General features: G+C 43.5%; 1 protein-coding gene across 3 annotated transcripts; it reads right to left on the bottom strand.

Moving 5' to 3' along the window:
* Positions 1-1518: 1518 nt before the first annotated feature.
* LOC130167096 (zinc finger protein Aiolos-like) lies at positions 1519-12962 on the bottom strand. 3 transcript variants are annotated; one of them, XM_056373075.1, is made up of 9 exons: positions 12688-12962; positions 10655-10728; positions 9723-9791; positions 9278-9385; positions 6839-7255; positions 5399-5566; positions 4894-5010; positions 3953-4066; positions 1519-2655 (listed from the first exon to the last, which is right to left on the bottom strand). In XM_056373075.1, the coding sequence occupies exons 1-9, from the start codon at positions 12726-12728 to the stop codon at positions 2015-2017; spliced, it is 1749 nt and encodes a 582-aa protein (XP_056229050.1). In that variant the 5' UTR covers positions 12729-12962; the 3' UTR covers positions 1519-2014. The 3 variants fall into 3 exon arrangements, with proteins under 3 accessions (XP_056229050.1, XP_056229052.1, XP_056229053.1); XM_056373077.1 differs by having other exon boundaries at positions 3953-4063; positions 12688-12961; XM_056373078.1 differs by having other exon boundaries at positions 6917-7255; positions 12688-12955.
* Positions 12963-13517: the final 555 nt, after the last annotated feature.

Here is a 13517-nt window from a genome sequence, read left to right as displayed (position 1 = left end):
TATCCTCCTACCTAACTACCCTGGCTTACAGACACACAGTCTTACTCAAACTACTCAGAAGAAAATACCATGAATTTAACTTCTTATAATTGGAAAAAAAGAGAAGCAGCGTGGTTGTACCAGTGAAATGGATGACTGGGCTTTTTAATCTGACATATGAACATGAAGCTGTGATGACAGTTTGCCTCACAAGTGTCACTTCTCTTCAAACCCAAAGAGAGAAAAGGGAACTGGCTCTGATGGAGAGGACAGATAGCGTGGTGGCAGCTGGATGAAGCTAACACCCTGTTCTGGTTTGAAGGCAGCAAAGCATGACCAAGTCCCTGTACTGACATGTGGGCGAAGTGCATCCAACTGACATGCACGCACGCACACACACACACACACACACACACACACACACACACACACACACACACACACACACAGCTTGATGCATCAACAAAAGAACTAGTCAGTCAGAGCCCATGTATTCACCAAAATTTCCCTGACACTGCACTGTCAGCATAGGCTCCTAAAGTTTGTCACATCAAAAATTCCCACAAAACCTCAGTTTTTACCTAAATTTTACCCTTACGCATAAATTCCCATATGTGGAGTTTTACTGGCAGACAACATGTATTACTATCCAATCTGTGGGTGAGGTGAAAGCTAAGTGGGATGGTGAAACTATTGATTAAAATCATTTTGACACATTCTCCAATTGAGCTTTCTTCTAGTTAAAAACATGATAATGATATGACGCTATTCTTTTCTTCTATTTAGCTTGAGACCCCTAATTGGTCAAAGAATCAACTCTGTGAGCCACTGCTCTGGAGCGACAACGCACAAGGGAAACACATCAAGATTACCTCACTGTCATGCAGTACCATCTGCCCCCAGCAGATGGATGCTGGTCTGAAGAGACATTTATGATCCACTGACATGTATTTCCTCAGCGTATGGAGACGAAACAGTTAGATCTAAATCCTGTGATGAAATTAGGAGACATTCCCATAATCAACAGAAGAGTCATTTGACATTTTCCCCTCGTTTGATCATTTTCAGAGCATACCAATACTTAGATACTGCAGGGGAATAGTCGGTCATGAACAGCTTTAACCTGCTGTCACTTAAATACATTTTTAGGTGATCGACAGCACCTTATATTTCATTTAGACCTACCTTCAGTTTGATTTATATCCTCATTACCTCTGTCCTTCTTAGACATAATGTAGTTTTGAACTTTGTACGTTCCTATATATACAACCACTATCTAGTGTGACAAAAAACATCTCAAAGCTGTGAGCCATTGCTAACAATTGGGAGCGCTAAATGCATATAATATTCAGGAGTGAGAAACCAACACATAGTGTAGAGCAAAGTGTCCTTTGAAGCCGTCAACTGCGCTCTCAAAACCACAGCCTAAAAGAAGACATGTGACCTTCTAGATAATAGGATTTTTTTTTCTGCAGTCTTGAATTGGCAAGTGTGTTTTTCAGAGACACTTCTGTCAACATGGTGCAGGTCGACGTGCGATGAAGGAAAAAAGAAGTTCTCTTTTTATTTTTACACCTTTACACAGACAGCAGGAAAACCAACAGCAGATACAATAAATGCACTCATTTGTGCTACTTCGGTGAACATTTAAATGACTATTTGGCATATTGCTATAAAATATAAACAGCGGCTTCAGCAGGGAAATCAAGCACAAATGTATGTTTGAAAAGGAAGTAGAATTACTCCCGCATAAACATTTTACAGGCCATCTTTTCAGATGAGGTACAGTATGACTAAGAACACTCTGACACCCGTCACACTCCTATAACGACTTAAGCTCTCTATCTTCCACATATACACATACACACACTCAGACACACACAGAAGACACAGAGAGAGAGCTGCTACTTCATGCTTTCATTTCTGATACTACCAGCTACTTATATGAGTAAAGCTGTGTGTGTGTGCTCTTACAGTGTTATCTGTCTGAGCATATGTGTGTGTATGTAAGCATTAACATCAGCATGAATGAAAGCTACTTCAATTCTAGGCGGTGCTCGCCTCGGGCTATGTGGGAAGAGAACTCGTAACGGTCCCGGCTGCGGTGGCCACACACGTTGCACTCGAGCGGGTCGCGGAAGCCGTGGCAACCCATGTGGATAGTGAACATGACATAGTCCAGAAAAATCACCCTGCAGTGGCTGCAGGGGTAAACTGCCCCAGGCAGCGTTCCTGCCTCCCCGTCAGACCGCACCACTCGCAAAGCCTCCAGTGGCGACAAAGGGATGGGCTGGGCATGTGGGTGAGGGATGCCGTTCTGGTGGTTCAGCCCCCCCAGCAGGTGCCCTAAGCTGTACATGACGGGCTGGGACATCTGGGAGCTGTCAGTGTGGAACGAGTCCATGCCGAGTGGTGGCTGGGCGGAGTGAGGAAGGCCCAGGAGTGACATGCCCATCTTATGGCCGTTGGTGAGGCCCATAGGGTTGATGTCGTTGCGACTTAACGAGATGGGGTAGGGCCTGTGGGAGGGAGTTGGGTCGCTCTCTAGGCCTGTGAGGATTGGTTGTTGCTGGTGGTGGCCATCTGGCCCTGGGGAGCCCGGTGGAGGGTCCTTGACATCAGTTCGGTGGACCAGCTCCCTGTTAAAGCTCAGGTCCAGGCAGACACCGTTGTCGCCTAGACCAGTAACATGAGAAGAAAGAGCACTGAAGACTCAGCAGGAGGTTTCACAGACTTCCTCCAACAGCATGGCCAGAGAAATAGCACAGGCAACACAGAGTTACATCAGGCAACAGTTAAAGCAGTTATTGCTTAAAGATAGAAGAAAATCTTACAGAGACCTTTAGAGGTCTCTAAGGGGTCAATGACGAAAAATGCGCACCCGCCAGGGCAGCAAAACACACCAGGTTCACAGGAAAAAAGAAGCCGTAAAGCATCAGAGCATCCTGAGCCAGCAGCTGAACTTGGAGGACAGAGGGCTGAGAGGAAGCAGCCGACGCAGACGAAGGCCTCAGTGCAGCTGCACAAAGTATAGACAGACAGACACCTGCTCACGTTTCTCGCTCCCGCCTGTTCTCTCTCTCTCTTTTTCTCTCTCTCTCTCTCGCTCTCTGCGGTTGCAGAAATTACTTCTTTTTCCCCTGTGGTTGTCATATTGAAAGATTTCACTTCAATTGTTAACCCGATAGAGAGACGTAGGAGGGTTTTTTTTTGCCCATACACCCTCATTTGCAGCTTGAGGCTTGATTGCGAAACTACAACCCAAAGTTAGTTTGGGCTTAACCAGAAAGATGAGAACCAACTATTGAAAATCGTTGTGCTGTGTGTGAACGCCCATAAAGTTTGGGAAATCGCTGTGCCATGTCAGCCATTTACTGAAACTGATATCTTATGATCATTTATCACGCAGGCAAATTATCTGAGTGTGAATCAAAACATACAAAGTGAGTAATAAAACTGAGAAGTTTCGAAGTGCATGTTTCTCTCTTCTTTTCATGTATCCATTTATTTAACCATGCATGTTTATAAATACCCACCTATGACATAATTCTGGCAGAGAATTTAGGACATTGGAGACCACCCTGTGGTGTGTGCAGGTATGAGGCAGGTGGTCTGCCCTCAATTCCTGTTTGACAAGAGATGGATGCCAGCAGAGACAAACAGACAACAAGTAGCTCAGACAGACAAATTGAAATAATCTGCAAAACATGAATTCTCTTTCATAAAGCAAAAATGCCAGCAAAAAGCACAAATGGTATGTACATTTTTTTTAAATACAGATGTAAGGAAACAGGTGGACAGTATTAACATAAAAATAGCATTTAAGTAGACCTATCAATCAAATAAAAAAAATGCAGGCAGAGTAATACTGTAAGCTGCTTTAAAATTACAACACAACTCTCTTTGATCCGCTTGAGGTCAGTGCTTCTGCTCACCCCCTGTGTGTGCTGGATGTGAGTTTAGCTGCTCTTACCCGTGAACTTCTGTGGCATTGAACTCTTCCGTTTGGCTACGTTGCTGGCGAGCCTGTCGAGCAGCAGAGCGCGCTCAGTGCCCATCTGAGTCCTAGATGTGTGGCTGTCCTCTGCTTAACAGCAAGAGAGTGAGAGAGTAAGTGAACGAAAGAAATGCAGATCTCTTTTCAACCAGGCAGTGTCATGAGTAGAGGAGTGCACTGAGCAACAGCTGTCCACCTGTCAAAGCCTTTGAGGTTGTAATGTGGAAAAAAAAAACTGTTGCAAAACACCCCAGCTGCTCAAAGCATAGATACACTGGGAGGAACGAGATATTAATTTGAGATCAGAAGCTCCTTTGACCTCACTTCCTGGTGCTTTTTTACTTCACCAGTGTAGGAGAGGAGACCACAGGATGAGGATGTACTTCCTCACCACTACGGCACTATCAGGCATAAGCTTACGACATTTGGTGACCACAGAAGCAGAGCATTGTCTGTGTCATGCAACCGTGCAACTGCCCTGCCAATAACTTAAGGCACCTTTCGTCTTTGGGGGGTAGGTTAGACATAGAGGGTGTGTGTGTGTGTGTGTGTGTTGGGTGGCTGGGCTGAACCATTTGCCCTACATATTGGCTTCCCCTTTACTGCTACAGATATGAGACGTGGTCTTCACAGTGCTGTGACTCCACACCACAGCAGCCATAACCTATTTAGTTGTAATGATGGGGTAACAGCCATAAGCTCATTGATTTAATGAGGCTATAAAAAACAGGGTCTGTTAGCAACAGCAGCTTTAATTGTGCACCTGTTGCATATGCACAAATGTGTTAATGTAAACTGTGCAGTGATCTGCTTAAATTGACAGCTATATCTGCATGTGTGGACTGCGCCTTGGTTTTGAAGTGGTCTGTGTGTTTCATGTCAAAAAGCAGCAGTGAGTGTGTGTGATGGCTGCTCACCTCTCTCAGCGGGACCTTTGCTCTGAATGTACACATGGCACCTCTCTCTGTGCTCTTCAAGGGAGCTTCGCTGCTTGTAGCTGCGACTGCAGTGGTTGCACTTGAAGGGTTTCTCTACTGTTAGCAGGAGTTTCAGTTAATCAAGACGTGAAACATTGACAACATCTAAATGGTACAGCAAGTATTATTTCCTTAACTACGTGGTTTCATACAAAACTGATGATGTGCATATTAGAGCCTGTGCAGCATGTGTCTGCAGGTAAAACACGTGAACTGAAAGTGAATGAGTAAGTTTCCAGAGGTGAATGAGTAAGATGTCATATGTAATGTGTGTAACCGTATTAAAGTGTATGGCAGGGTGTTACTGGAAAAGCCATGCCAGCTCAGCAGGCCTCATGTGTTCAGAGATTCAAAAGGAGTGAGAAACAAACCAACACTGTACACAGGTGCATACAGTATCAGCCTCACGTGTGAGTGAATGAGCGCATATGTGGCTGACTGGTACCAGAATGGGTGCGCAGGTGCCCGCTCAGCGCGTCACGTCGCCGGCAGGCGTAGCTGCACATGGGGCATTTGAAAGGCTTCTCCCCAGAGTGCAGTTTGATGTGGCGAAGCAGGTTTCCCTTCTGGGTGAAAGAGGCCCCGCACTGACTGCAGTGGAATGGCCTCTCGCCTGAGAGAAAAAAAACAAAAAACACACACACACCATGAAAACAATCCTGCACATCTCACATTTTAACATGACATTTGCTTTATCACTCATTGATCACACAACCCATTTTGATTTCACGTCAGTTCGATCATTGTAAATTATCAGTTGTTGCAAATTTACTTTGTTGAGATAATGTGTTGAAGTGTAAATTACTGCTGGACAACACACTGACGTGGTGAAACTTTGAGATAGCTATTGAAATTTTTGAAAAGAAAGAGTTTTTTATGCTTTACTTGAATTACCAACTCTTTTTCTTGTTCCCGCTATCAAAGTGAATTGCAAAAAACAGAATCATTCACCATCTTTGAAAAGGGAACAAGACAACATCCACTTTAATTGTCAGAAATATAGAAACAATGTTCTCACGAGGCAAACCACACAAATACCAAGCATCTTGAGTTGACTTCCCATGTTGAAAACACAGTCCCACAAGTTTCATATTCTAAAATTTAGCCCCACTCTTCAGCATGTTTTACTACTAAAACCAATCCCACACAGCTCGTCATCTTGACTTCAACATGACGGACCAGATAAGCCATTAAAGTCAGTAATGCACTCACGCTGCTGTGTGAATGGTCATGCTTATCATAGCAAGTAATATAATCTGAATATCTTCATTTCTTAAAGTCTGCTTTGTTACTTTCTTAGTCACACTGTAGCTCAATGGAAGGAATGACAGTGTAAGAGAGACCATCATGTGTTAAAGGTCCCTCACTTTAAATGCAGAACTCGTGACTTTAATTCTTTGACAGTTTTTGTATTGTAACTTCATTTTCTGTTCATTTATGATGAGGGCAGATGTAGCCTACAACAGAGAATGCGTGCTTCATGTGCACGAGACAAACATCACTCTCCACACTGTTAACCTGCTCTAAGCTCTTGATTTTAGGTCAATATATCAGCTCAATATAATGACTACAAAAGTACTATGATGTATTTACATATCTGTTACTGCAATCAAAGCTATCACAGTAATCACAAAGTTATTGGATGTGCTTTATATCTGAACAACAATAGAGGATATTTCACAACCTCTTGCTGTAGATGTAGCACTGGTTAGAACATCTGCGTCACGTATGATGCAGACCCGCTTGTTCCTAATCATAGAGTTTCTCAATCAAACATCTTGACCCTGTCAATACAAGGCACTATCTCCAAAAGCTATCAACAGTGTGATCATTGCACAACTGTTGTATTTGAGGTCAGGTGTTTGGGCTGTGTTCCTGTGTTTACCCGTGTGGCTGCGTTTGTGCACCAGCAGTACGTTGATGCTGACGCAGGACAGGCCACAGATGTCACAGCTGAGCTTGCCTGTCGTCTGGATGCGGGGCGCCATTGCTCCAGGCGCACACGTCCCCTCTGCAGCCGCCGCTGCTGCTGCGTGGGCGTCTGGTAGGGCTGCACTGTCGTAACGCGAGTAGTCCACCAGCGACAGGTCCTGCGGCTCATTCAGGGTATCTCCTTCTTCATCCCCTTCCCCGTCCCTCTCCTCATCATCGTCCTCCTCTGTCCTCTCCTCATCAAAGCCTTCCTCCATCCCGTCCTCACTGCCCCCCTCTGCTTCCTCTTTTGTAACAATTTCTCTTTCTTTTTCAATCTTGAGAAACTGCTCATTATCTTCCATTTCCTCAGCCTCAGTTTTTATCACACCTAAGCAGGGAGGAAGCAAAGGAGAAGTCAAGGATATATTTGATCTATACACACATGAAGTGACTGAAACATGTCAGCAACAAGCAGTGATTTACAGACAAAACATATGGAGTGATGTATAGTGTATAGACAACAGCTTAGCAGTTTTTCCTGTTTTTTGGGGGAGTTTTTCCTTCCCATTCGAGGGTTTAAGGACAGATTGTGTCGTAATGCTGCACAGATTATCAAGGCCCTTGAGGCAAATTTGTGATTTGGGTTAAATACAAAAAATTTAACTTGACTTGACTTGACACTCTCACTTCCAAATAAGGGGCTTAAAAGCCTGACAAGACTCCACTCCAACCAGAATGTGAAAGACGGTCACATCTTCACTTCTACATTTATATTTATAGTTGATAGTTTGGTATTAGTACTAGTACATCTCCAAAGTGTGGGTAGCTTAATTTGGGCCAATGCATAGTGTCACAAAAAGATTCAGAAGATGTGTGCTCAAGATAAGGGGAAGGCATTTCCTCTGAATACACAGAAACTAGAACCAGGGCAGAGAGAGAGACAGCAGGCGTCTCAGGCAGACAACCCCAATTCCTCCTCTGCTTTAAAAAAGAGATTTCAGACTGATTGTTTATCGCTTCTGTCACAGAGGCTGATCTGCATCAGCAGAGCACCACTTCTAGTTCATTTCTACTGCACGCAAGTTTCTCCTGTAGTTTTTTTTCCGAGCCACGAGTCTGTACCTACTGTAGGTCAAACTTCCACACCATCCAGGATCTGCTCATCTGTATGTCTATTTCTCAACACCACATCGGTTGCCATGCAGCGTCCCGAGATCTGGTTTGCAGGACCTCTCACCTAGCCTCTTGCTAAGTGTCAACCAACCCCCTAAGCGTATTCAGTTCCATCCAGAAACCACACTGTGGTCTTGGCGGTGACTGATGATGAGCTGAAGAGCAGCGCCTTGTATTGTGGAGAGCGCTCAGAGGTGCTATGGAAACTTTGCACACACAGAGCTCCGAGAGGCCCGATATAGAGTCCAGTGTCTCAGAGCAGTGAACCGCAGGCTGTGCATCAGGCGCAGAGCAAGGCTTTAGGAAGTGCACCCAGCGGGGCAGATGGGTGGCAGTCAGAAATATATAGGAGAGCTCTCTGTAACACCATGTTTTTTTTGTTTTTACGTGACAAAGACCACAAGGCTGAGTGAAATAATTTCCACTCTTCAGATACCCTGTATGAAACAAGGTGGTCACAGTTTAGAAATGTGCAAAATCATCCTCCTTGATGTAAGGTTACAATGCAGAGTTTCTATGAAGACATGCCCCTTATATTTGTCAATCAAGATATAAGTTTTATCACACGGTGTGTGACACTGCAGAAAGGAGTGAAAAGCTGGCATAAACACTGACGCGCTAACTCCACCCAAACAGTGAAGAAAGCAGATTATATCAAACACTGAGAATCATTTGCAAATCACTTTGCACTGAATGAAACACTGTGATGACCACCAGACACATTAAAGGCACCTTCAGCACAACTAGACTCAACAAGAGCACGCAAGACCCACATGACTTTTTTCTGTCTAATCAGCTGGATGACACACAGATGGCTCTAACTTCAAGCTACTGTCCATCTGATTGATAATATTTAATTGCTGTTGAATAAAAAACTAGCATCCTTTCTATTTTATTTTATTTTTTTAATGTTCAATTGAATTCAAAGAATAAAACCCTACTCCTCATTTACGGGTTGAAAAAAAACCTACCAAACTTCAGTGTATGATACCTTTGAAACCCTTCCTACTCCTAAAAACTTTGTTCCTTTACTAGACAACGTGTTTTTCCAACAGCAGTCTTTGCTGTAGTAAATCGCAGGTTCAGTAGCAGCGTCCTTCACACTTTTTCCTAATGTCTGTGGACAAAAGCGTAATCGTACCATGCTTAAGTGCCATGTTTGAGCGAGATGGCTAAAATGCAAAGCGTAATGGAAAAATGTCAGCGCATGTGTATGTGTGTGTGTGGGTACACGTACGTGGATCTGTCACACCTTCACACTGCACTCCATTCTCGCTGATTGAGCTATCCTCCCTCTCTTCTTCTTCCTCCTGTGACTTCACATCTGCAGCATCACTGCAAACCTCTGAAAAGGTGACACATTGTGCTTGTGTAAATATTTTGTGTGTCATCAAGAGAACTTCAAACCAATACACAACAGTTATCTGCTACAATAATGGCACATTAAAATAATTTGTATGAACATTGAACGTTCTGGAACACCGTTACTGAGACATTAACAACCTGGTCTATGTCTAGCCTGTTATCAACTGTAGCCTGCACAAATTCCTCCACATATACGCCTTCAGCTTTCAATACTCTGAAGTCATGTGCGCTCAGGCAGGATGGTGGCAGCTGTGGAGAAATGTGTGCAGCCTGATCACGTACACTCTCACACTATAGACAAGGAATCAGATACTCACCCATCCCGTCTCCCTCTGGGGAGGTAAATTCAGGATGTTTGTCTGTGTTCATGATCAAAAAAGAAAGTTCTGTGGACAGAAATTAAAATATTTGATAACTGAGTCAAGCTAGATTCCCTCTTATGGTGTTTATACAGAGAATACTGAGCATTTTAACACTATGAAAAAGGCGGGTTTCTTGTGTACATCATGATGTGACATTCTGTTTGATACACTGAGACTAATATAACTTCTCTGATGTTCTTCTAACTATTAACAGCTTCCCTTACTATTTCTACAAAGCATGTTAAGAAATAGAACCAACACTTGCATCTCACTGTTCCTGTTGGTTGGACAACAAAAAAAGAAATTTACAGAAAAAAAAAAGAAAAAAAAAAGAAAAAAAAAGTGGGTAAAGGCTCACGGTTGATTGCTCGACCCTGTCACTACATTTAGCCTTATGAGAAAGAGATGCTGTTCACTGCACATGTATTTCCTGCCAGGTCTGTACACAGGAGCGAATGCGAACGCTATCCACGCCACAGCCAGTGTGGCTCCAATACTTGAAGCCACAGTTTGAAAATGAATTAGGAAATAAAATACACAACTGTGCACTTTTTAAAACCCGGTTTACAAGCTCTGTATTAGTTTTGTTTGATCTGATGAAACTTTAGCAAAAGTGTGAACACTTTTAACAATTCTGTTGCAAGTGTAACTGCAATAAAAAGTATAAAACTCAAGTTGAGTTACTTAGAAAAGTTTTCATCATTCAGAGAGCAGTAAATACTCTTACTTTACATTTAGTGATGACAAAAAAACACAACAACAAACTTTCTCACACGATCAAAATGAAATTGAGAAGCAACGTCTACACATTAGTTCAGGTACTTTTTGGGGTTTTAGTTTTTGCTGGAAGTTAACAGTCAGTTTGAGTAGTGATGAAATGATCGTACCTGCTTGTTGCTCAGCACCCGGAGGAGAACCAGTCTCGTAGTAGGAGATTCCACACTCCGCCACTGGACTTTCTCTGAATATGGAATATATGCAACGTCACTACGGTAAATTTTGGAGATCCCTTAAAGGAACAGGAACTCATTTTGAAGATTGAGCAACAAAGACCAAAGCATGTTCACACAGCAGAGGAGCAACACCGGTGATCTGGAGTAGTCCTTTCCATTTTCATGATCACAGAGTAAACCTTCCAATACTAAACCCGCGGAGTCTGTCACAAGTTTATGAGTGAAACAAAGAACTGATTATGGTCATGATGGTTTGATATCAGCTCCGGCTGCTTACACGCTTCCTGACCTCTTTCCATTTAAGGAGCTATTACTCCATCTTGTGGCCAAACTATAACGCTACTTTACATCAACCGACCCCCCCCACCCCCACCCCCACCACGCACTTGCACCGCAGCTCTTTGAATAATTATTTATTTGGATGGGTGTTTGATGACAGCTAGCTCTTCTTCCTGTTGAGTGTAACTGCACTTACTAGAAGTAACTTTGGACAAAAGCATCTGCCAAATGACTACAATAATGTAATAATGCAAAGCACAAAATGTGGTTTACTACAACTACACTCACTTGAACTTAAGGGGTTCATTTTACGGGGTATTTAATAAATCAACTCAGGAACTCAATACAAAAAAACAGCCAAAAAGACAAAATAATCACTCTACTGAAGCTGAGGAGCACTGGATGATGGAGCAGGCTGGTGGGTTAGTAAGGGGTTAAAAGATGAGTTCACAAATTTTTCATGTCTACCTTGAAAGTCAGGTAACCACATGAACACTGAAACAGGTTTTTGCTTGCTGTAATCATTCCCCCTGTTCATTCTGGCTGTGTAGGGATTTCATCCTAATACGCTCCCAGTGTAAGCGATGGGGAACAAAATCTACAGTCCTTGTTCTTGGCAAAATGCAGCTTAGAGTTCAGCCAAAGCTAAAATGAGGCCTCAGCTGTCTGACTCACGCAAATCAAGTGGGTATCTTCCAAAGTTACAGTCTATTTAGCACCATATTTCCTCCAAAGTTTTACTGGTCCTCCACTGCAGTTCAGTCCATGGAAAACAACGAGGGAACATTTTACTGAAAAAACGAACTTTCGAAGAAACATTGATTTGATCAGTTCAGACTGCTGAAACCTCATACTAGCTACAGATTAAGTTGTAAACTTTGAAAAACATTTTTTGCACAGAACAAGGACCTTGGATTTTCCCCCCATCACTTCCACTGGAAACACATGAGAGGGAACGTTGGACACATTAATGTCCAATATGAGCATTAGGAATGAAAAACCTGTTTTAATGCCTGTATGGTTCATCTGACTATTGCTTCAAGACAGATTTGAAAAATTAACCAGTTCCTTGCACCAACCATGAAGCGCACTGTCCCTGGTTTGCCTCTGAGCAGGGACCATCTCTTTGTCTCCTCTCATTTTTTGTCATGCCCCAAAGTGCCCCCCCCCCAAAAAAAAAATGCCCCCTTTGTAGTTCAGTGTGTCATGGATTGTTAATGAAATATGAAACAACAGACACACACGCACCTGCAGCTCATTAGCGAAGCCAACATCTACAGCATGCACTGCATTACTAACCACTGTTTATCTGTTAGTAACTAGTCTGCCTCCTGGAATCCCCCCCACTCCCCTAAAAAAAAAAACACACCCACACAAACAGTCGAACACCTCATAAATGACACATAATGAAAGTGCTGGCCCTCTCGTGAGCAGCTCCACTGACAAACAGCTTTTTGTAGCTGTCATTCAAGCTATTGACTTGAAATTGACCAGATGTGGTTTTTATTTAAATTGTGGCTGACTGAAAATAAGTTCAGCCGTGCTGTTGTTCAGTGGGCCGGACATTTGTAAACAGAGGTACGATCACAACCATGAGTAGCCTTTAGACATTTTTGATCGTTGGCCGTGCAGGAACGGGCGAGGAATCTGGGTGCCGTGTAACTAACAACACTCACTGTAGCACCCACCTGAGTGGTGCACAGCCTTGTAAGGCTTGGCTGCTGCCCATGGCCCGCCTATGGCAACCAGCCACCAGCCTGTAGAAAAAGAAAGAACACTCACAAAGGCATTACAATACATGCTGGGTTTCCATGGCAAAATGGAGGCAAAGGGAAAAAAAAAGAGATGTCGACCAATAAAAGCCATGATTCAAAACCTTAAAGGCTGAGTGGAGGGCATATCTGCACACACAGCAAACAAGAGGAAAGCAACACACTGATTTACAGACTCTGTCATGATCAGAAACACACATGTATAAGAGACTGTCTCTGCTTGCAGTGTTGTTAAAACTTATCCTGCAGTTCCACTGGTGGGAAGCTTTTTTAGGACCACTGGGGGCAGGGCAGCAGTGGGTGGGTGGGTGGTTGGGGGTGGGGGTGGGGGGCTGGGGGTGGGGGGTTGGACTGTCCATTTGCCTTTTATAGCTGCCCACTCCAGTTAGCAGCAGAGAGAGAAAAAGAGAAAAAGAGATCTGGGGGCTGATATAATGGGGGGGTTGGGAGTGGAGGGGGGGGCATGTGTGTTGGGCATTTGGGGTTGATTAAAGTGGACCGGCACTGATGTGTCTTCTGGTTTTTACTTTCTTATGGACCAAAATGTTTTATCAAGTGATCTAGCAAAATGCAAATCAACATATCTGAGTGCTGGTGACATGAAATCCGTCGGACATGGCAGAAGAGAATAATAATGATTGGGTGGGGGAGAAAACTAAATGTAATCTGTGTGTGAGCAAGTGAGAGGGCAATTCAGCTGTTTCTTCTCCTGGTGCACTCAGGATTGAGAGAGGACAAGTGAGGGA

The sequence above is a fragment of the Seriola aureovittata genome, chromosome 3 (assembly GCF_021018895.1).
Source record: "Seriola aureovittata isolate HTS-2021-v1 ecotype China chromosome 3, ASM2101889v1, whole genome shotgun sequence".
Taxonomy (NCBI): Eukaryota; Metazoa; Chordata; class Actinopteri; order Carangiformes; family Carangidae; genus Seriola; species Seriola aureovittata.
This window is presented reverse-complemented; position numbering and strand designations above follow the sequence as displayed.